Source organism: Lepisma saccharinum, chromosome 2 (genome assembly GCF_977018435.1).
Source record: "Lepisma saccharinum chromosome 2, izLepSacc3.1, whole genome shotgun sequence".
Taxonomy (NCBI): domain Eukaryota; kingdom Metazoa; phylum Arthropoda; class Insecta; order Zygentoma; family Lepismatidae; genus Lepisma; species Lepisma saccharinum.
Genome location: NC_139230.1, coordinates 147,506,721 through 147,525,872, shown reverse-complemented (window position 1 = coordinate 147,525,872; position 19,152 = coordinate 147,506,721). Strand labels below are relative to the sequence as shown.

Sequence of the window (19,152 nt, the reverse complement as noted above, 5' to 3'; positions counted from 1 at the left end):
AACAGTGAAATGCCGTTAAAATGATGGTTTCATGAGATATTAGTTATCTTGATTTGGCTATTTTGAAAACTTCGATATGCAAATGTACAGTTTTGTGTAATGGAATCTAATTCAAATGCTAAATTATTACCATATATTGTATTACACCTTATATCAAATTGTGTAAAATAATTTATACATTTATTTTACAAAATCTTCAAAGATATAAAATCCTCATTATTCTTTTGAAATAACGTATTTTCAAGTTCTCTAAATCTTTAAAGAAGTGTTTACATGTTTTTTTTTTTAATGTTAAATGTAAACTCAAACCTCTGTGGTGCAAACTGCCTTGGTAGGCTAAGGAATGCAAAGCTCTTATATGCTGGGTGAGGTGTGGTCACCATATTGAATCCCATCGTCGCCGTTTTCTGTCTTTCCAGACTGAAGTCCTCAAGTATTACTTTCAAGTAGCTCCCCAATTGTCCTGAACACCGAAATTTTGGAGCTCCCATCGGCGATCGAACCCGGCACCGCTCGCACGAAGGGGAGAGCGCCAACCTTTCGGCTACGTGGGAGCTCTGGCGTAGCCCTAAATGTAAAATGAATCCAGAAATTGTTAAAATACCTTATGGTTTGGCTAATCTCTTAGGCACGACTTTGTTAGGTTTTCCCCTCGGGATATTTTTGTGCGATGTAGATTGGATGTTTCCACCAATTTGCACAAAACTCCGATTCTCGAGGTTTCTTTTTCAACGAAGGTTTCACAAGGATAATTCCATTTATTTGAAAAATTAGTTGCCTTATTGACATTATAATAGTGTTATTCTTCAGAATATAAATATGCCACGTTCTGATTAGTACCCATGGAATATACAAATACAACTTGTTTGAAATCTAAGTCGGTATCTCGTGTTCTGAATAAACTTGAGAACAAACTTCTGAGTCTGTCGGGAAGTAATTCATGTCTAAATCCGTAATCGTTTCAAGTACGTGGGCGATGAGATCCTTTTTGTATTTGTACTTGTCTGATCTCTGAATTGCTACCACTCCTTCCTCTTAACACGCTTGCATTGGATGACTCAGGCAAAGGGATGGGCGATCTAAGAATACTCTTGCGTAATACTCTGATATGCTTAAACTCTCTTCACGCCCTACCCAAATTGAATATTCGCAAGGAATTTGTGTTATAAATTTAAAGCTCCATTCATCTACAACATATTGAATAACTGTGACTATTGCCTTATTGGAACAGTCAAGAATCCTCACGATAAGAAAAGATAACGAGGCATATCTCCGGCTGTCTAGACTGATTGAGGTTTACCGCAATTATTTTCATCCGGCGTGCGATGCTAATTTCAGGATACTTTAAACGGAAGTTCCAATTCCTTTCGCGCGCGGTCCCTTATATACATGCACACATGATATGATATTCATTCATGAATTCTAGAATAGTGTTTGTGAATGAGATATGGTCTATGACGCTTTGGCAGATAACATTTCCGAGGAAACAAGGAACATTTACGCCTACATGAGATACCACTCCTCCTTTCTCTCCCTGATTCTTCCAGGAAAATTCTTATTAGGGAAGGCACCAAGACGAGATTAGAGTTGGACAGTCTTGTCTCGTCTTGTGAATGGCGAAACTTGACTTCTTAGTCTGGTTGCGAGTTGAAAATATCTATTTTATTCTCAGTCTCATTTCGAGTCTACGCTACATATTTTTGTCCAAAGCTCAGGCAAACTGTATCATACCTTACAAGGTCGGTAACAAATCTTTTATTGGGTTGATAAATATGTTTCGACCAATGTTCTTTTTCACCCGGTGACCCGGTTGACTCAATAGAAAACCAATAACTTTATTATTGCCACAAACGGACCAGAAAATTTCGCGTACGATTACGCAGAGAAAAACTTCCCTTTCTTGATGTTTGTTGGTACATAAGGACGTGGACAGTTGGTTAGTAAGCGACTCATTGTTATCAGTCACTCACTGTTGTTTCTTTGGAGCGTGATATTGCAAAGCGCGGAACTGCATTAGCAATGGTTTGTTTGTTGAAGCTCGTGTGTTTTTGGTGGAACAAGTCTTTCGACATGGAGGTGAATAAACGGAAGAAGTTCGAAATAAGTTTATGGAAAGGTTTCCTGATACAGACCCACCACATCGTAATGCAGTGCGGCGGTTGATCGATAAATTTCGCAGAACGGGATCAGTGAAGAATGCGCCGAAATCAGGCAGGTCACGAGTTCTAGCAGAGGACAAGTTACAGGATATTTCGATTAGAATAGAGCAAGGCCCAAAGAAGTCAATTCTTAAATTGTCACATCAAGTGAGTGTATCGTACGGCAGCGCAAGAACCGCACTGAAAAATCACTGACATTTACACCCCTACAAAATAACAGTAGTGCAAAATCTGCAAGAAAGGAACCACAACAAGCGTGTTGAGTATTGCCAGTGGTTCAGAGACTTTATTGCTGTCAATGGAGAGGATATTCTCTGTCACATTTTCCTCAGATGAGGCCTGGTTTCATTTATCCGGTTACGTGAACAGTCAAAACAAAAACACACAAGCTTCGAGTAGCAAAACCATTGCTAATGCAGTTCCGCGCTTTGCAATATCACGCTCCGAAGAAACAACAATGAGTGACTGACAACAATGAGTGGCTTACAACCAACTGATGTCCTTATGTACCAACTAACATTATGTACCAACAAACATCAAGAAGGGGAAGTTTTTCTCTGCGTAATGTAGCGTAGTGCAGGTGCACAGTTACCTTTTGCTCACCCGTACTAGAATTGGCTCCATAAAGGGAAGGACGAATACATTTCTGCGACTACAGAGATTCTATATAAAATATACCATTTTCAGGGTGATCTGCTACATTAGACAACAGTAATAATAAGTTCCCACAAATACGAGTAAAAGGCAAGATTATATTCTCAACAATATGCCATTAATTCTCTTTCCCTATATCTATACCAACAAAACTTAATTTATTTATCTAGCAAATTGTTCACTTTAAGCCTAAAGGTCTCTGGGTGGCAAAAATGTCGATGCCTACCCTTTGACGTCTAAAAGTGCGGTCACATGTCTAAAATGAAGTATCACCACATCCAGATATCTGAAATTAACAGTAAACCGTGAGTGAGCTTAGTTGCTGACAACTAAGAAAAGAGCGGCATTTCTCAAGAGAAATGGTCCAGTGATTTATCCACACACCCCAACACCCCGTAACAAAATCAGCCCCCAGATTTTTCTCAACAACCCTCTAAATAGACTTTTACACTCCCTAAAAACGACCTTACACGCCCTCCCCCAAACAGAGAATTCTTAGTGAACTCTTGTCAGTCCGCCAAATGAGTGTAGTATATTTTGCATACTGAGTTTTATTTCTTTGTGAAGGGTTCCCATAAAACGCCATCAAGTTTTTAAACAAAAATATTTCTGTGAATGTATGTAAAGTGAGGAGCGAACCCAGGAGGAGGCGGTGGGGGAAATCGCACCCCCACACCTGATATCCTTATTGATATAAGTAAAGTCTTCACAGTATTTAACAAAATCTCCAATTTTTATTTACATTTCGCCATCTTTTTTGTTTCTGTCCCCTTCAAACAATATATGATTCTGCGTGGCTCTCGCCCCTCTCTCTTTTGTCTCTCCTAACTAGTTGACAATGCAGGACACAGCTCGGCTTACACGATGATATATTGTTTACGAGCTAGTAAAAAGGACCCTTGCCGAGGCCAATGTCGATTGTTACAAGCGTCTCGCATAACAGGAAGCCGATAAACTGTGTCAGGCGACAGGCCGCTCATCGGGACACCGGTGGAAGTGGCCAGCGCGTTCTGGACATACGAGAAAGGTGAAGAAAGGCCAGATTTTGTCAAGGTCCTGAAATTAACTTGCACATTTCTTTTTGTGAGGCATACTATGCAGGGACGGCGACAGGGGTGGGCGCGGGTGGGCAAGCGCCCACCCAAAAATTCCTGTGCCCACTCGATTGCCCACCCAATCAAATTCAATGAGTACATATACTTGGGGATATATGAATGCTTCAATAAATGAGTGTATTCTGGTGTTCATAACATGTATATTTTACTTGTGAATATTGTCTATGCTGAAGTGTTCATATATTATGAACCCATAGAAAGCCAATTTTGTCATTAAAAAGTGAAAGTAATTACTAGGGCTATTGAAACAAAAGCTGTGATCAAATTAATACTTCCATGATTAAAAGCCTCTAGTAGGCTTAGGAGGCTCAAAATTATGCAGGGTATGATCAAAATCAGATCAGAATTTAGGATGAACTTGAGGACTGCAGCTCCGGGTCTCCACATACATATATAAATCCCTGCCTGGGTATGGTTAATAAATCTCCAAATAAACAAATAAAAACCTCATCTTAGCGTTACTTTCTTCAGCAACGCAATAAATTATTTCGACTTTTTAATTATTATTAGAATAATTTAATCAAGAAGACTTAGATGGGCAGGCCATGTGACGTGAATGACAGAGGAAAGAATAGTTTACAGGATTCTTGTTGGGAAACCTGATGGTAAGAGACCAGTAGGAAGGCCAAGACGAGAATGGAGGGATAACGTTGAGATGGACCTGAAAGAAATCGGTAAGGATGGGAAAGATTAGATTGATCTTGCCCCGGATAGGGACAGATGGAAGGCTTGTGTTGCTGCAGCCATAAACCTTCGGGTTTACCATAAACGTTCGGGTTTAAGTATGATAGATAATATAATAAAAAGTAATGTAAAGTGCTCCCCTGTGCTCTGCATCACGCCATGAAGGCATATAGGGGGTGTGGAGTTAGGGCCCCATACTTTCTTGATCTCGGCCGAATCTGAAGGTGATGTGATCAGAGTATAATATAGTTTTAATTAGCTAAACAACAATTCATTACAATTTTTATATACCTGTCATCTTCATATATCAATATCGTATGCGAAATTTCAACTTTATATTCGTTCTACTAATAAGTAGGAATCACAATAATCACTACAATACCTAAGTAAATAAATTTTAATAAACCATTTATGTGTGGAAAAAGCTACAGAATTCAATTGCTAATGAGTGGCTTATCCTATTTAGAAATCTTCGTTCCACACATAAATTTTGCCACATGAATCAGCCGAAAATGTCAACAGAATCTGTAGATGCAGCTGAAGTAAAGAAAAATGAAGTTATGTCACGAAGTATCCAAAAGACGATTTTGTTAAGTTTGTTTTTAAGCCCATTTTTATGCTCAGATAGGCTAATCGGGACTAAACCTACAGTTTAACGTGTAGTCCGAACCAGTGTGCATTGTGCTTCCACCAGAGGAGAGGGAGTCGAACACAGGACCTCTCTATTATAACGACAGCGTTATGCCATTGGGAAGAAAATATATACAGAAAGAACTCGCACCAAACGTGTCATTTTATCACCACAGAAGATGTGTCCATTTTAAGAGGGTGATTGCCTGAGACAAATATTTGAGACTTCCGGAAAACAACGTCATTGTTCACGGAATTAGCTGCCTTGATCCACTAATGAAATGCTGTGCAATTGAAACTACCACCTCAACTTTCTAAGAGGTATGAACTAATGAAACTCCATTTTTGGAAGAGTAAGTTGTGGTTGATTTGTTTTATTTTAAGTAATTTCTCTGCTAATTTTGATAATGACGACGATAAGGTTCAATGGTGATTAGATGAAAGTAACGAAGGGGCGAAAACAAACACATGCTGACACTCAAAATACAAACCCTCACATATTATTACTTTGACAGTGGTTTTAGGCGCCAGGGACTCGTTGCCCTGAAAGAATAAAGTTTCCAAGGTATCCTGTACAGGATAGAGGTTGACATTCTAGTGTGTTCGAATGGTCATGACATACAACCCAAGACATCTATGAAAAATAGATGAATTATTACTAGTGTTGCCCACGGGACGAGACGGGACAGGCTTTTAAAAATTCGAGACGAGACGAGATTGATCATGTGTCCCTTTGACAAACGAATATTTTCGAGACGAGACGGCATTTCACAGCATTTCCACGAGACGAGACAGGCCAAAGTCTCGTCTCGTGGGCAACACTAATTATTACTGGCACGGTGATCAACTTCAATGAATTCCTTGTGTCCTAAATAATTTTGTTATCTCAAAAAATATGTTCATGTAACCATACGTGTATTGTTTCTCCCGCATTAGTAACATGACTGTTCAGAAAAGGAATAGCAACTTAGCTAATAATCTCTTCAATTGTGAACAGATTTTTCAATCTTACTTGTTTATTACTTATGAGTGATATTTTGTCAAAATAGCCTTTCATTAGCCTAGGAATACTTCATGGACAATGAACAAATAATTTGTTTTCCGTGTGTGTTTCAAATCATTCCTAATAAGACGTTCATTTTAATCCAAACATTCAGTGGCGGCGATTAGGAGGAGCGGGAAGTGGGGGATGCAGTTCCCCCGCCACATTTTGCCACTTTTTGCCCCCGCACTATGGCCTCTTTATGCTACCAAGAAAACGTTATATTGTCCTTGCCCCTCAAATGTTGGCACCCAATCGCCGCTACTACAAACATTTAGATAGATTTGTCAGTTGTATACACCTTTAATGCTAAGAAAAGTGACCCCCAAGGAATAAGAAAACTCTTTCAGTCAAAAACTCGTACGATGAAAATACTATGCTCAGGAACATGCATTTAAATTACGAGAAACTTCACGATTGTCTACCATCGCACTTTCTATCATTGTCGCCGAATACATGAAATCAAGTATGTGCCTTGTATTTACAACACAAGCTTAAACCTAATTCACATTTATTTCACTGTATTAACATGCATGGAAGAATGTGGTTAGAATGTATGGCTGCGCACGGGTAAACACTTCCTTGAAATGATGTGTGTGTGAAATGTGTCCATCAGAGACAAAGGAAATGGAACAAGATGCGAGAATAGATAAGAAAATAATAAAGAGGAAAACAAGAAAAGGAAAGGAAAAAGAAGTAAGAGGAAAATCGGGAGTGTAAGAGAGAGGGGGATACATACGTCTTATACACATATATACTATATATGGTCTTACATTTGTACTGCCCACCCTAATTTATCAATATGGAGCTTCTGCCCACCCGGTCGAAAATTTCTGGCGCCGCCCCTGATACTATGGCAATTCTTGCTTCATGTTTATTAAAAAGAAGACTTGAGTTTTGTTATTAACTGTGGTAATCCAATTGGCTAGAAAATTAGAAATATCTCTCCGACCTCAATCTCCCCTACTCTCCACCGAATCGCCAATTCCCTGAAACTCGTCTCTGGGTCCGCCCCTGAGTAAAATTGACATAAGAAAATATTGTTTGCAAATTGTAAGCACACCTTTTGCAAATAGTTTTCAAGTAATATCCTGAATTAGGCTAGACTTAAAAGGTTATATCTCTTCCATAAACACTTGCCATTGTAATGAAGTTATTTTCAGCAGAGTCGTCAGAAACCTTTTTCTCTGAATGCCAGACGTAACATTTATGTATAAGACTTTTTTGGTTAGAAAAAAATGTAGACCATCTCCATCTGCACGTGTTTTTTGAGCGTTGAAGTGGGTGTGCATGACATTTCCCACAGCACTGGAGCGTCTGTCTCGAGTGGCAGTGGCAAGCACATGTGGCTACTCGCAAAGGTCAGGGAATGATGCTACTTTGTTTCTCGTGACAGGATGGGCCAGTGGTAGAGCTGAAGAAGTGGAGGAGCAGCAGCAGCCATGTTGGGCCGGACCTTGTGTTCATGGAGCGTGCTGCTTGTTCTCTTCATTTTTGGGACAGGTGAGTACCATGTTTCTATATTTACTTTCCTTTGTGGGATGGTACCGAGACCGAAGCTTCTTTCGATTTCGAGACGATATCGAGGTGCGAGGTCCTTCTCTTCCAGGTTGATCGAGACGAGAAAGCATCTGCAATATCCAGACGCAAGGGGTTTATCCAGGTTTTCCATCTGAGGGATGTAATTTCCTATTTAGGGGGTGTAAAGGTAAATTTTGAGTATATACCATAAGTTGGACCTTTGTGAAAAAAAGGTATTTGGGTGAATGAATCACTGTCAAGACGTTTAGTAAGTTTAGAAATTTTGTCAGCTGTTAAATATAGGGCTGAGCCGATACCACTTTGAACCGATACTGATGCCGATACTCTTACCGGTACCAATACTTGAAAATTGTAATCAGGCCCGTAGTCAGGAATTCTTAGTAGGTGGGGCGAAGTCAATCCTAGAGGGGGCAAATTTTTAATATATTGTGTTGCATTGGCAGATATAGCAGGGTACAGAGGGGCACTTATCCTCCCAAAGTGAAACTCCAACGAAGAAAAAAGTTCGAGCAACATCAAATAACAATATTTCGATAATGACCTTTCAGACTACCAAATAATATAAAGATAAAGTTTAACATAAATACGCTAATTGGGACTGTATCTACTTTACATTTACAGGTCAATAATGTTAATAGACGATTAATATGTACCAACAGCTTTGGGATTCTCTGCAGAACTGATTAAGGAAGTCGTGCTTCATAATGTTTCCCTCTAGTTTCCAGTATGCAAGATTTTTACGCACAAAGGAATCTAACGAGAATCCAACAACACCATTGTGTTGTGTTATGCAAGAAAAATCGAATTAATTAAATAATAATGGTTACATATTATCTACACTTTGATGAATTGTGTAAAAATTTGTAATACATTTTTTGTAGGCCTACTTGCTAAAACATGGGTCCCTTACTCCACCACGGACTATATTAGCTTTAAATGAAAGACTTTTGAATCACTACAGACAATGTTTGCCTACTGGTTACTTTAACCATTTTGCAAAATAGTGTGTTGTTGAAATGCATGTGTTTGACACCCGACAAACAAATAGGAATCCCTTGATTGATCAATGACTTCTTGGATTACAGTGTCATCATTAATATTTCATATCAAGTTTTATAGAGAGAAATGTTGTATCATCTTTACATTATGAAAAATACCTTCTTTAATGACTATGGTACGAAACCGAACGATATAAGGGGCGTCCTTCGCCATACTACATTTCCGCAGCACGAGGTCTCTGGGCCACTTATCGCCACCACTTTTTGAGCAGAAGCGTACAAACCCCAAATATCAGTTTCTTTTATGCTGATACTGATTTCTGCCAGTCACAGAATGACTTAAGATATATGAATAAAATTAGGAGAATCCACTCCATAGCAGAAGAATTGACAAAAATTAGGTTGTGCCTGAGGTACTTTAACAGACAACGTCTGCTACAGACACAATGTAATATTATAAATATAAGAAAATAAATAGAACATAATTTGGGAGATTTTCAATCGTATTTATTTCACTGCAGCTTTTTTCTACTTGTCATTTTCTTGAACCTATGTTCTTAGGGTGCCGCCTGATAACACCGACAACTTTCACAGTGTGTACAGAACATCAAGGCAAGCAACTTTTCTCAGTAACTATTTGCTCGTCTAATTCTTCTTTCGATGTTACAAGCAAGCGAAATATGGCATCTTCTGCCTTAATGTATGCAATCCCATTGTAAGCTTCGCAGTTGCAAATGCCATTTATTTTTACTGCCGTTTAAAATTCTCAGAGCAATATATAACATGATATGAAAACGATATCATGCAAACAGTCATGGTTAAAACTTAACTTTTCCTTTATGAAATGGATATCATAACACACACCTACGTTGTTATCATATTTGATGCGTTTGCATAGAGAAATGATTCATAAGATTTGAAATTGATATTTACACTCCATAAGATGCTTAGTGTAACCCGTATCAAACTACAATTTTTATCGCTTTCTAACCGAAATAATAAATGTGAAACACTGTCACATTTTCATCGTGTTTGATAATAATTTGAGCCACTAATCTGTTCTACATCTTTCACTAGCCGACCTCCATGGTGGGATGGTTACATAACACACTACGAAGCCAGGGATTCCAGCTTCCAGGTTCGAGCCTGGGCATGAGTGTTTCTTTGTGAGCAGAGGCGAAACCACAAATTTTTATCTGGAGAGGGGGTCAAGTACCAGAACAAACGTGCCAATAATAATAATAGTAATATAGTGGTGGTAGTGGTAGTAATAAAAGTAGCATTAAAAGACGTTATCATCGTCGTAAATCATGCAAAAGGGTAAGAAGTCGGTGCTAAAGCATTTGTGTTTGAACAAATGATTTGAAATATTTTTCCAACACGTTCAATTTCATATTAGCTAATAATGGAAAACAAGCACACAAGCTGTATTTTTGAAAGACAGAATTTGGATGATTCTTTTTGTATATACGACACGTATAACTTTCATGAACAACATATATTTTACACATATGCAACATGGAGCGACATAAAATAAGAAATTACATATGCAGCATGTTAACGCTAAATTGTGTACGTATTCAAAGTTTCTTTAATATATGTATATATATGTATATATATATATGTATGTATATATATATATATATATGTGTATATATGTATATATGTGTGTATATATGTATATATGTGTGTATATATGTATATATATGTATATATATATATATATATGTATATATATATATATATATATATATATATATATATATATAATATTATTTAAATACATTACATGATCAATTCATTCGCCAAATTGTCTCTCAAATGTGCGCGCTCCTTTTCCTCAAAAGTATTGTTCGTGCATTTAAGCAGCAACAATCTGAAGTATATATTTGGCCTTACTTCTCTCTCTGGTAATTTAGAATGCATTACAGAGAAGAATCATATTGGGATTGAAGCGAGCAGGAAAATTCTTAGATCCAAATATTTGCAAACTGAAAACAATATTGATTTAATAGGGCGCAAATAATTTCACGGGGCGCCATGGCATTCTCTAACATTTTTCCCCCCATTTAGATCGTTTTGACTCCCTGTGCCCCCTAGCTATGGCTCTGAACTTGGACTATAAGAATAGCAGATATTGCGGTTGCGAGCGAAGTGAGAAACAACATTTTACGAAATGTACTTTTATTAGTATAAAATATGAAATCGAGGGGGGCAATTGACCCTCTGTGCCCCCTGCAAGTGCCCTTAGCCGTCTGGAAGAAAAATGCAAGAAATACTTGAAAACTAATTCCATCTTGAGTATCCATTTGTCCTGCTATTCTTAGATTCTGCTAGTCATGTTTCTCTACTTCAATGTTTGCCCCCCCCCCCAGATTGGACTTCCGTCAAGATTGGAGGGGAAATGCCCCTGCCCCCCCTGTGGTTACAGCATTGTTTGTGAGTGTCTCTTCATCAATTTCACGTTATCACTCATTGTCACGATTAGCTAGATGTGGCAGAAAAGCAACGCTAAGTTACAAAAATCAGTATCCAATCTCCCTCTCTATCACATGAATCGCTATTACCAAAAGGTAGACTTGGGAAACAAAACAAATATGCAGTTCAAACTACATAGAAACACATCCAAGAAAAACATCCAAATACTGTTCTCGATACTGAAAATTGCGAAATCATTTCCCGAAGTCTGAATCTGGAAGGGATTTTTTTTCCCCCAATCCTGATACGACATTATACGGAATCCCACACACCTTCATAAATCACAAAATCAATAAATGTCCTTGTTATGTTGCTAGAGTAAAATAGGATATAATTGTAAAGATTAGTAAGAATTCCAGGTAGGAATGTGTTCTGTATTTTCCACAGCAGGGGCAGAGCAGGCTATCAGTTGCCCCCCCTGCCCCCCTCTAGCTACGGGCCTGATTGTAATAATTAAAAGTTGTTCAAAACATTGATCTAGACTTGTGTGTAAGTATTTTTCTCCAATTATATGCATCAACTTGCTAAGAATTTTGCTTTAAAACATTCAATAATCACACCAGAATATTCAAATACATGTTATGTAATCCCAAAATCCAGTTTTTCACGCAATAAACAGAAAGTTTGAATTTTGCGTAATTTCTAGGACAATTAGACTTCGCGGAAGTGTCGCGCGTCATTTTTGCGGACCCCGTGAAAGGGGAAAGACCAAAATGCCGAAAATGTATCAGTAAATAAATTTCAACCGATACTTTCCGATACCCCTACAGCGGCATCGGTATCGGTTCATCCCTAGATTAATATTTGTTCACTCTCTTGACATAGTAATAAGAAAAATAATGCTATATTTGTAGCACATGAACAGAAAGATGACATCACTTCGTGCGTGTGTATGCGCACATACAATACAAGAAGCGCAAAATGATACACTTTTACTTATTTTCATACATAAATCAGTACAGTTTTTATAAAATTGTCACATTTTATACTGTATGATATGATTTAATTCGAATTTAATTCACCATAACAACTGTAACAGTCAACTATTTACAGTGCTACTTTGGCGGCTGACCGCCTTTATATCTGGAATCACGATTTCACTACCGAGGGTCGTGCCTTGGCCGGGATTCGAACTCAAGACCTCTGACGTCATAGTGCGCTGTGCTAGCCACTCCGCCACGGAGGTCGGCTTTCGTTCGAGTCAAATGTCCCTTCAGCAATTTCATGAAACCATCAATTCATCCTCGTCCCCGCGTATAGCTGAAAAATTCTGTAGATGCAGAGCGTCACAAGCTCTAAAACATGCTCGCTAAACGGGGCACGTAACACCGAGCTGTAACGAAATCCGATCCATGCTCGCCTCGGAGGCCGATCGCTTCGGTGTCTGTCCCAAGGCATGCTCGCCATAACGTTCAGGGTGTGGAGGCTCGGCTCGGGGAGAAAAACTGGAGTCTGAACCGAGCAGTCCCTTGCTGTACTCTGCCTGGGAGAAATGATCGGCACCCACGACACCCCCTATAATTCTTCACAAAGGCTGAATTCATGGATATTTTGGTATTAAAATTCGTGTCTTTCCGTTTTGCCAAATGGCTCAGAGGCACATTATATCAGATTTCCCACCTAAGTAAAACTTTCGGCGAAAGGGGAATTCCCGTTTCGCAGAATATTTCGAAGGGAGGGAACTTTCCCTCCGCTGGGAAATTTCATGTGTTCGAGGTCTGGTGTACCTGTTTAACTTTTGTAAACAAACAGAAAACTTATTAAAATGTTATATGATGAAAGCTATCTTTTGACGAAGGATAGCTAGAGAAAGGAAGTATTTGGACTATTTGTGGATCTGGAGAAAGCATTTGATAGAGTGAAGTGGATGAAACTTACAGAGATAATGAAAGGATTGGTAACTGTACAATGAGTTTCTGACTTGGTCGAAATTATCTTTCCATTGAGTCCCTGAAGTTTCCTAGAGGAGGGAAGATTCCCTCTCTTCAAAGTATTCGTCGAAACGGGAATTCCCGTTTTGGTGAGATATTTGTCTCTGGAGCATTCGGCGAAAGGAGAGTAAACTCTACAATTAGTTTCTTCTTCCCCTAAAAACGACCTTACACCTAGCAGATAGAAAATTTAAGCATACTCCCTAAACGCAGGCATTCTTACAATATAATCTCCATACGATTTGTGCTAAAAATGGCATTACTGGTGTAAAATATAATTTCGCCACTTCTGTATATCAATTTTTTATTGTTTTTGGCGCACGTACTTTATAATAACCTATAAATTTACTTTACAGTTATAGTATTTGACCAGAAGAATTTTCGATTGTATTAAAATATTTATCTCGCTAGTTGTTCAATCATGGGTCTTTCGTTTAACTAGAGGCATAAATATGGTAGCGTCATTGGCGTAGCAAGTCATGGGCTTACCGGGCCCGAGCTCCTCCTAAAATTTTGGTAAATAACACTGCTCTAAATTGAAATTTTCACAGAAATAAGAAGTAGCTGTGGTTTGTAGATTTTCGAATCCTGAATCGAAAATGATATTAACTTCCGTTGATTAGCTTGTTTTCATGTTATGCACGGAAACTTATAAGTGGAGTTGCATGGGAATGTTGCATCGTATATGTAGGAACCTTATGTTGGACAATTTTTTTATTATTATAGTTCCGATTGTGAAAAATCTTAATAATACAGAAAACTATTCATTGTTGAACGAAATTGACTATAATTAATTGAAGCAAATAACAATAATAAATTTTGAATACATACTAAATCGCAAAATAATACAATATGTAGTACTTCGTGATTTTTAGTGTTTCTTGCAAATTTCACCACGTTTTGCAACTGTTTGTGGAAAACTATGCGAAATTCCTAAATTTTCTGAATAATATTTTATGAGCATAATGATCACAGTTAATATAAATACTGACAGGAATATTTCAAGTTGTTATTTCAGTACTTTTTTTCCCAAACAATTTTCCAAGACACCGTTCTTTTATTGTTAAGGGTGGCGAAAAGAAATTCCTACCTACGCCTTTGGGTAGCTTACTGGTTTTGTTACTAGCATCACCTTTTACGAAATACAAGTATAATCTGATTTGATACTTCCACTCGAAGTAAATATTACCACTTTATAACAAAGTCTGAGATGCTTATACATTTAGAGTACAAACGCTGCAGACCGACTGTAAACTGAATACGAATGAGAAGACCTTCAGAGTCCTGCATGCACAAAACCACTGGTTCCCAACCTTTTCCCTGACGTTTATATATATCAGTAATAAGATAGTTGAGCTTGGATCGTTGAAACAAATTTTTCTATATCAGACTTTAGTTTTAGTGAATTGAAGCCTCACGTGAGCTTCCACTTGCAACTAGTTAAGGTATTTGTTTTTGACAAAAATAAGTAAATTCTTGTTTCTCGGAATGTTTTGAAAAGGTGATCAAGAACCTGATGGCTGGCTAGTCGCATCACGCTTTAATAAAAAATATCAGATTAATAGAGGTTAGTTTTAAAATTGTATTAATGCTTTAAAAATATTACCCTCATACTCGTCGCATACTATTGGACAAAACCGACGTATCAGCATTGATACACGTGCCTGCATTGCACAATAGAGGTGAAATACTGTAGGAATACGATGGAAATCTCCAGTGGGGATCATACTAAATTGAGAATCAAATATGGGAAAATAATGAGGCGAGAAAAAATGAAAGAGAGAAGTGAAGAGTGTGGGACACCGACAGGTCAAAAGAAACTGAAGGAATTTTGCTCTATTTATTCTTTGTAAATTGACAAATTATTGTTATTTTAGACGTTTGGTCCCTTAGTTTTAAATGACAGTGTGAGGGCGGAGACTATTATATTATCTTAGAATTTAGTTTGTTAGTTTTAGATGTGCGTGTTGGGAGGGGGAGGGGATCGTTCCTCTACTCTTCCCCGTAAATCCGCCCCTGACCAGAATGAGTTTCCTTTGTGGGACGGGACTACTTCCATTCCCACGAACTCGCCCCTCTTCAAAATTGCGGATGTGTAGAATCTGGGGTGGTCGACTTGGGGTACATTGCTTCTTCCAGGAACACCGCGGAACGTCTTGTTTCGAGGCAAAACCCAAGATGGACAAAAAAGAAAGTTCCACAAAGAGACTATACAGGTCGTCACATCGTAGCGCGGCGAAAATGTGGACGATTTGGCAACAGTGTAAACGGAGGATACCGAAAACTGGATGAGCACTTTGACCTGCCTTGCAATTTGTCGGCAAGGTTGTGTTTGCCGCGTCTGATACGGTTAGAAGCATTTATCGAAATTATGCGCCGCGAAAGGTTTTTCCATTGTGGTTTCTCGGAAGGACGTGATCTCAATACAGATGAAGCTGTGCACGTGTTAACGAACTGGAACAAGGGCTGTGCTCAGGACTTCAAAAATTGCGTTCAAAGAATTTTTATGGCATTTTATAAAAGTTAAGTAACGTTCTTCCGCATGTCGAAACTTTCCAATACGACACGCATACAATAATGATAATGGGTTTGGGTCTTGATCAAGACAACCTCTAGTCACGGGAAGTGTCTTGTCTTGTCTGCCAGCGACAGAAGGTGTTCGTATAAGTTAAACTCAAACACAGCTACGTAGAGCAGTGATGCCCAACCTTTTTTTGCCCATGGGCCACATTAAGATTTTGCACGATCTTAGCGGGCCAGAACATCTTCTGACATAAATAGCATACAAATCGTACGGCGTCGTTTAATTGCAGATTTTAAACGCTAATATCGCAAACGTAAGAAAATCCTTCACACATACAGACAATTAATATTTATAAAAATAGCAAGAAGCCAAAATCAAAGAATTAAAAGTTTTTTTGGTACTTACAATTTATTAGTGCGATGTTTGTTGTTGCTTTGCAGAAACTACATTTTCAGTGTCTGGTTCAAAACTTGACACACCAATCCGCGACACAGAATCAAGATGTTCGTCTGTAATACGATTTCGGAGTTATGGTTTCGCTCGTTTTAACACAGAAAATGTTTGCTCACATACGTACGAGCTAGCAAACACTGAAACCATTTTCAGCGCTTGCTTCCTGAGGTTTGGAAAATCTTCAGGTGAGAGTTGAGCATAAAACTCTGTTAATTGTTGTTCGCGGAACTTGTCGTGTAGAGATGCCTGACATTGCAGTTCAATGAGTTCTAGTTGCAGTGTAGCTGGTGTAGTTGATGGATCTGCCGAAAACGGATTTTGAAAAAGACGTACTTCATCACCCAGGTCAAGAAAATCGGAAAATCGTTCGTTAAAGTTTTTTTGCAACAGCTTCAAAAGTCTGATTTATTCTTGTCTTCGAAAAGGCATCATCAGGCTGTTCCTGAAGCAATGTTGTGCACGTCGGAAAGTGCAGAAATTGATTTTTTTTCACTTCGTTGTACGGATAATTGTAGCTTTGTTTCAAAAGCCTTGATGTCTGCATATACGCCCGAGACCAATTTACTTTTACCTTGCAGCTTTACGTTAAGTTCATTCAAGTGGCATGTGATGTCGCACAAAATCGCCATATCCCACAACCACGATGAATCGCTGAGTTCCGGCACTTGTTTTGATTTTTCTGTTATGTTGAAAATATCAATTTCATGCCTCAGATTGAAAAAGCGTTTCAACACCTTTCCTCGACTTAACCAACGGACTTCACTGTGATACACGACATCTTCGTGTTCTGATTCAATGTCACTCAGAAACTCCTTGAAAGTCCTGTGATTTAATGCGTGTGATTTGATAAAGTTCACAGTTTCGATGACAACCTGCATAACGTGCTTTAAGTTTAGAACCTTGCCACATAGATGTTGCTGGTGAATAATGCAATGCAGTTCGATAGGTCGTGAACCGTTGCATTCAAGGACCTTTTGACGTATTTTGGCAACCAGTCCGTTGTGACGTTCCATCATACTTCGCGCACCGTCTGTTGTTACACCTACCAATTTTTTTCAAGGAAGTTCAAGTTTGTTAATTACCGCAGACACGTCTTGAAACAAATCTTCAGCAGTGGTGGTGCCATGCATGCTTTGCATTGCACCAAGTTCTTCAGTAATTTGAAATGTACTGTTTGTACCCCGAATAAACACTAATAGTTTGGCAGTGTCACTGATATCTGTAGACTCGTCAGCGGCATTTGATTGATTGATTGATTTGGTGTTTTAAGTCCACTTTATGCAGAGTAAGGCTAATCGGGACTGGACCTACAGTTTAAAGTGGGATCCGAACCACTATGTGCCTCCACCGGGTATCGAATCCGGAACCCCTTGATTACAAGAGCGGCATTCGAAAACACCTCAAAAGTCTTAGCTGCGCTCTGCAGTTGTGACAGAAGGTTGCTTCCCAAATCTTCAACTCGTCTCGTAACAGTCATGCGACAAAGACTGATAGTTTCGACCACACTTTTCCTTTCCAAGCACATTTCTTCCACAATAGCTAGTACACACTTTTTTACCGTCTCGCCGTCAGAAAATGGCTTGGCCTCTCTACTCAAAATGTGAGCCACCCGAAATCTTACCCTCACTGCTGCTTCATTCTCTTGCCTTCTTTTGTTGAAGAGTTTCTTCAGTCCTCCAGTTTCGTTGCGTAACTTTCATTTTTTTTCTTCGCGGGATGATCCGACGTAATCATCGTACTTGTTTTTATGCTTCGTTTCGTAGTGTCTCTTTATGTTGTGTTCTTTAAACCCCGCCACAGTTTCTTTACAGATAAGACACAATGCTTTTTCATGTTGCTGCAGAAAAAAGTAGGAACTTGTCCATTTCTCCTGAAAGTTTCTGCACTCGGAATCCACTTTCAGCTTTTACTGCTCAGAAGCCATCTTCCTCACAATTATCCGCCCCGAAAACACACTACATAGTAACTGCCTGAAAGAAACTGTCAACCATGAGGTTGACCGTTTGTTGATTGTTTCATTTTCTTTCTTTCTTTGTTTTTCTTGCATGGCTCAACAATGCAATAAGTTTCGTGCGAGCTTCAATATCAGGGCTGTGTTCAGAAACTAATACACTGGGTTTATGAGCGAAAATATTGAATACAGATTTCACATAATTACCCAGATTCTGAAAAATGTAAAATGTAGGTTAGAAAACGTAAAAAAGATGGCGAAATTACATCATTCCCGTTTTCTTTCTGAACGACGGTAATGTGCAAAATGTAACAAATGTAATGTTTCTTAACGCAACCCAGAGTGGCAATGATTTTATAGCAGTAAACAGCAACGTAAGGAAGCAGGGACTTAGGAAACAATATTTTTTTTTTAATTTCTCCTTATAGGGGCGGCAAATTACCTTTTTACCAAGGGCGCTGGGGCGCCCAGCTACGTTCCTGTAAGGAAAAAAAATAATTATTTCCTTCAAAGTGACTTGATGACTGTCAATGTGATTTATGTTATGAGTATGTGTTGCATTCTGTTGTTTCTCTGTTGAGAAAAGTTAATTTCATGTATATATTAAGAAGGAGAAATAAAATAAAACTTTTTTCGACATGTTTATGGTAAAGAAATGCAACATACAGGGTGCTCGGAAATTCCCCTTACAAACTCCTAGGGCTAGTAGAGGGGACTGAGTAGACAATATTTGGAATAGGAATCCATGTCCGGAAATGTACCGTTTCCGTGCTACAACCATGACAATGTGTCGGATGTGCCTGTGTTGGTATGCAACCGGGTGGGCAGTATATGAAGTCAGAAGATCACCTGATGACCTAAAGTGTAATCATTTATTACAACCATGTCAAATGAGGTGTTACGTAAGGTACAGAAGTGAATGACGTGTGACTCAGTTTATAATACAAACAAATTTATTTGGTAACAATGCCAAGGGAACAAAAAAGAAACT

The 19,152-nt window shown here is 38.6% G+C and overlaps 1 protein-coding gene across 2 annotated transcripts in view; it reads left to right on the top strand.

The window, feature by feature from the left end:
- Positions 1–19,152, top strand: part of LanB1 (laminin subunit beta-1) — a 296,443-nt gene that overhangs the window by 67,128 nt on the left and 210,163 nt on the right. For both annotated transcript variants that reach the window (XM_083117589.1, XM_083117588.1), the window contains exon 2: positions 7,681–7,787. In XM_083117589.1, the coding sequence (XP_082973715.1) occupies positions 7,727–7,787 (61 nt within the window). In that variant the 5' untranslated portion in view covers positions 7,681–7,726. The remainder of the gene's footprint in view (positions 1–7,680; positions 7,788–19,152) is intronic.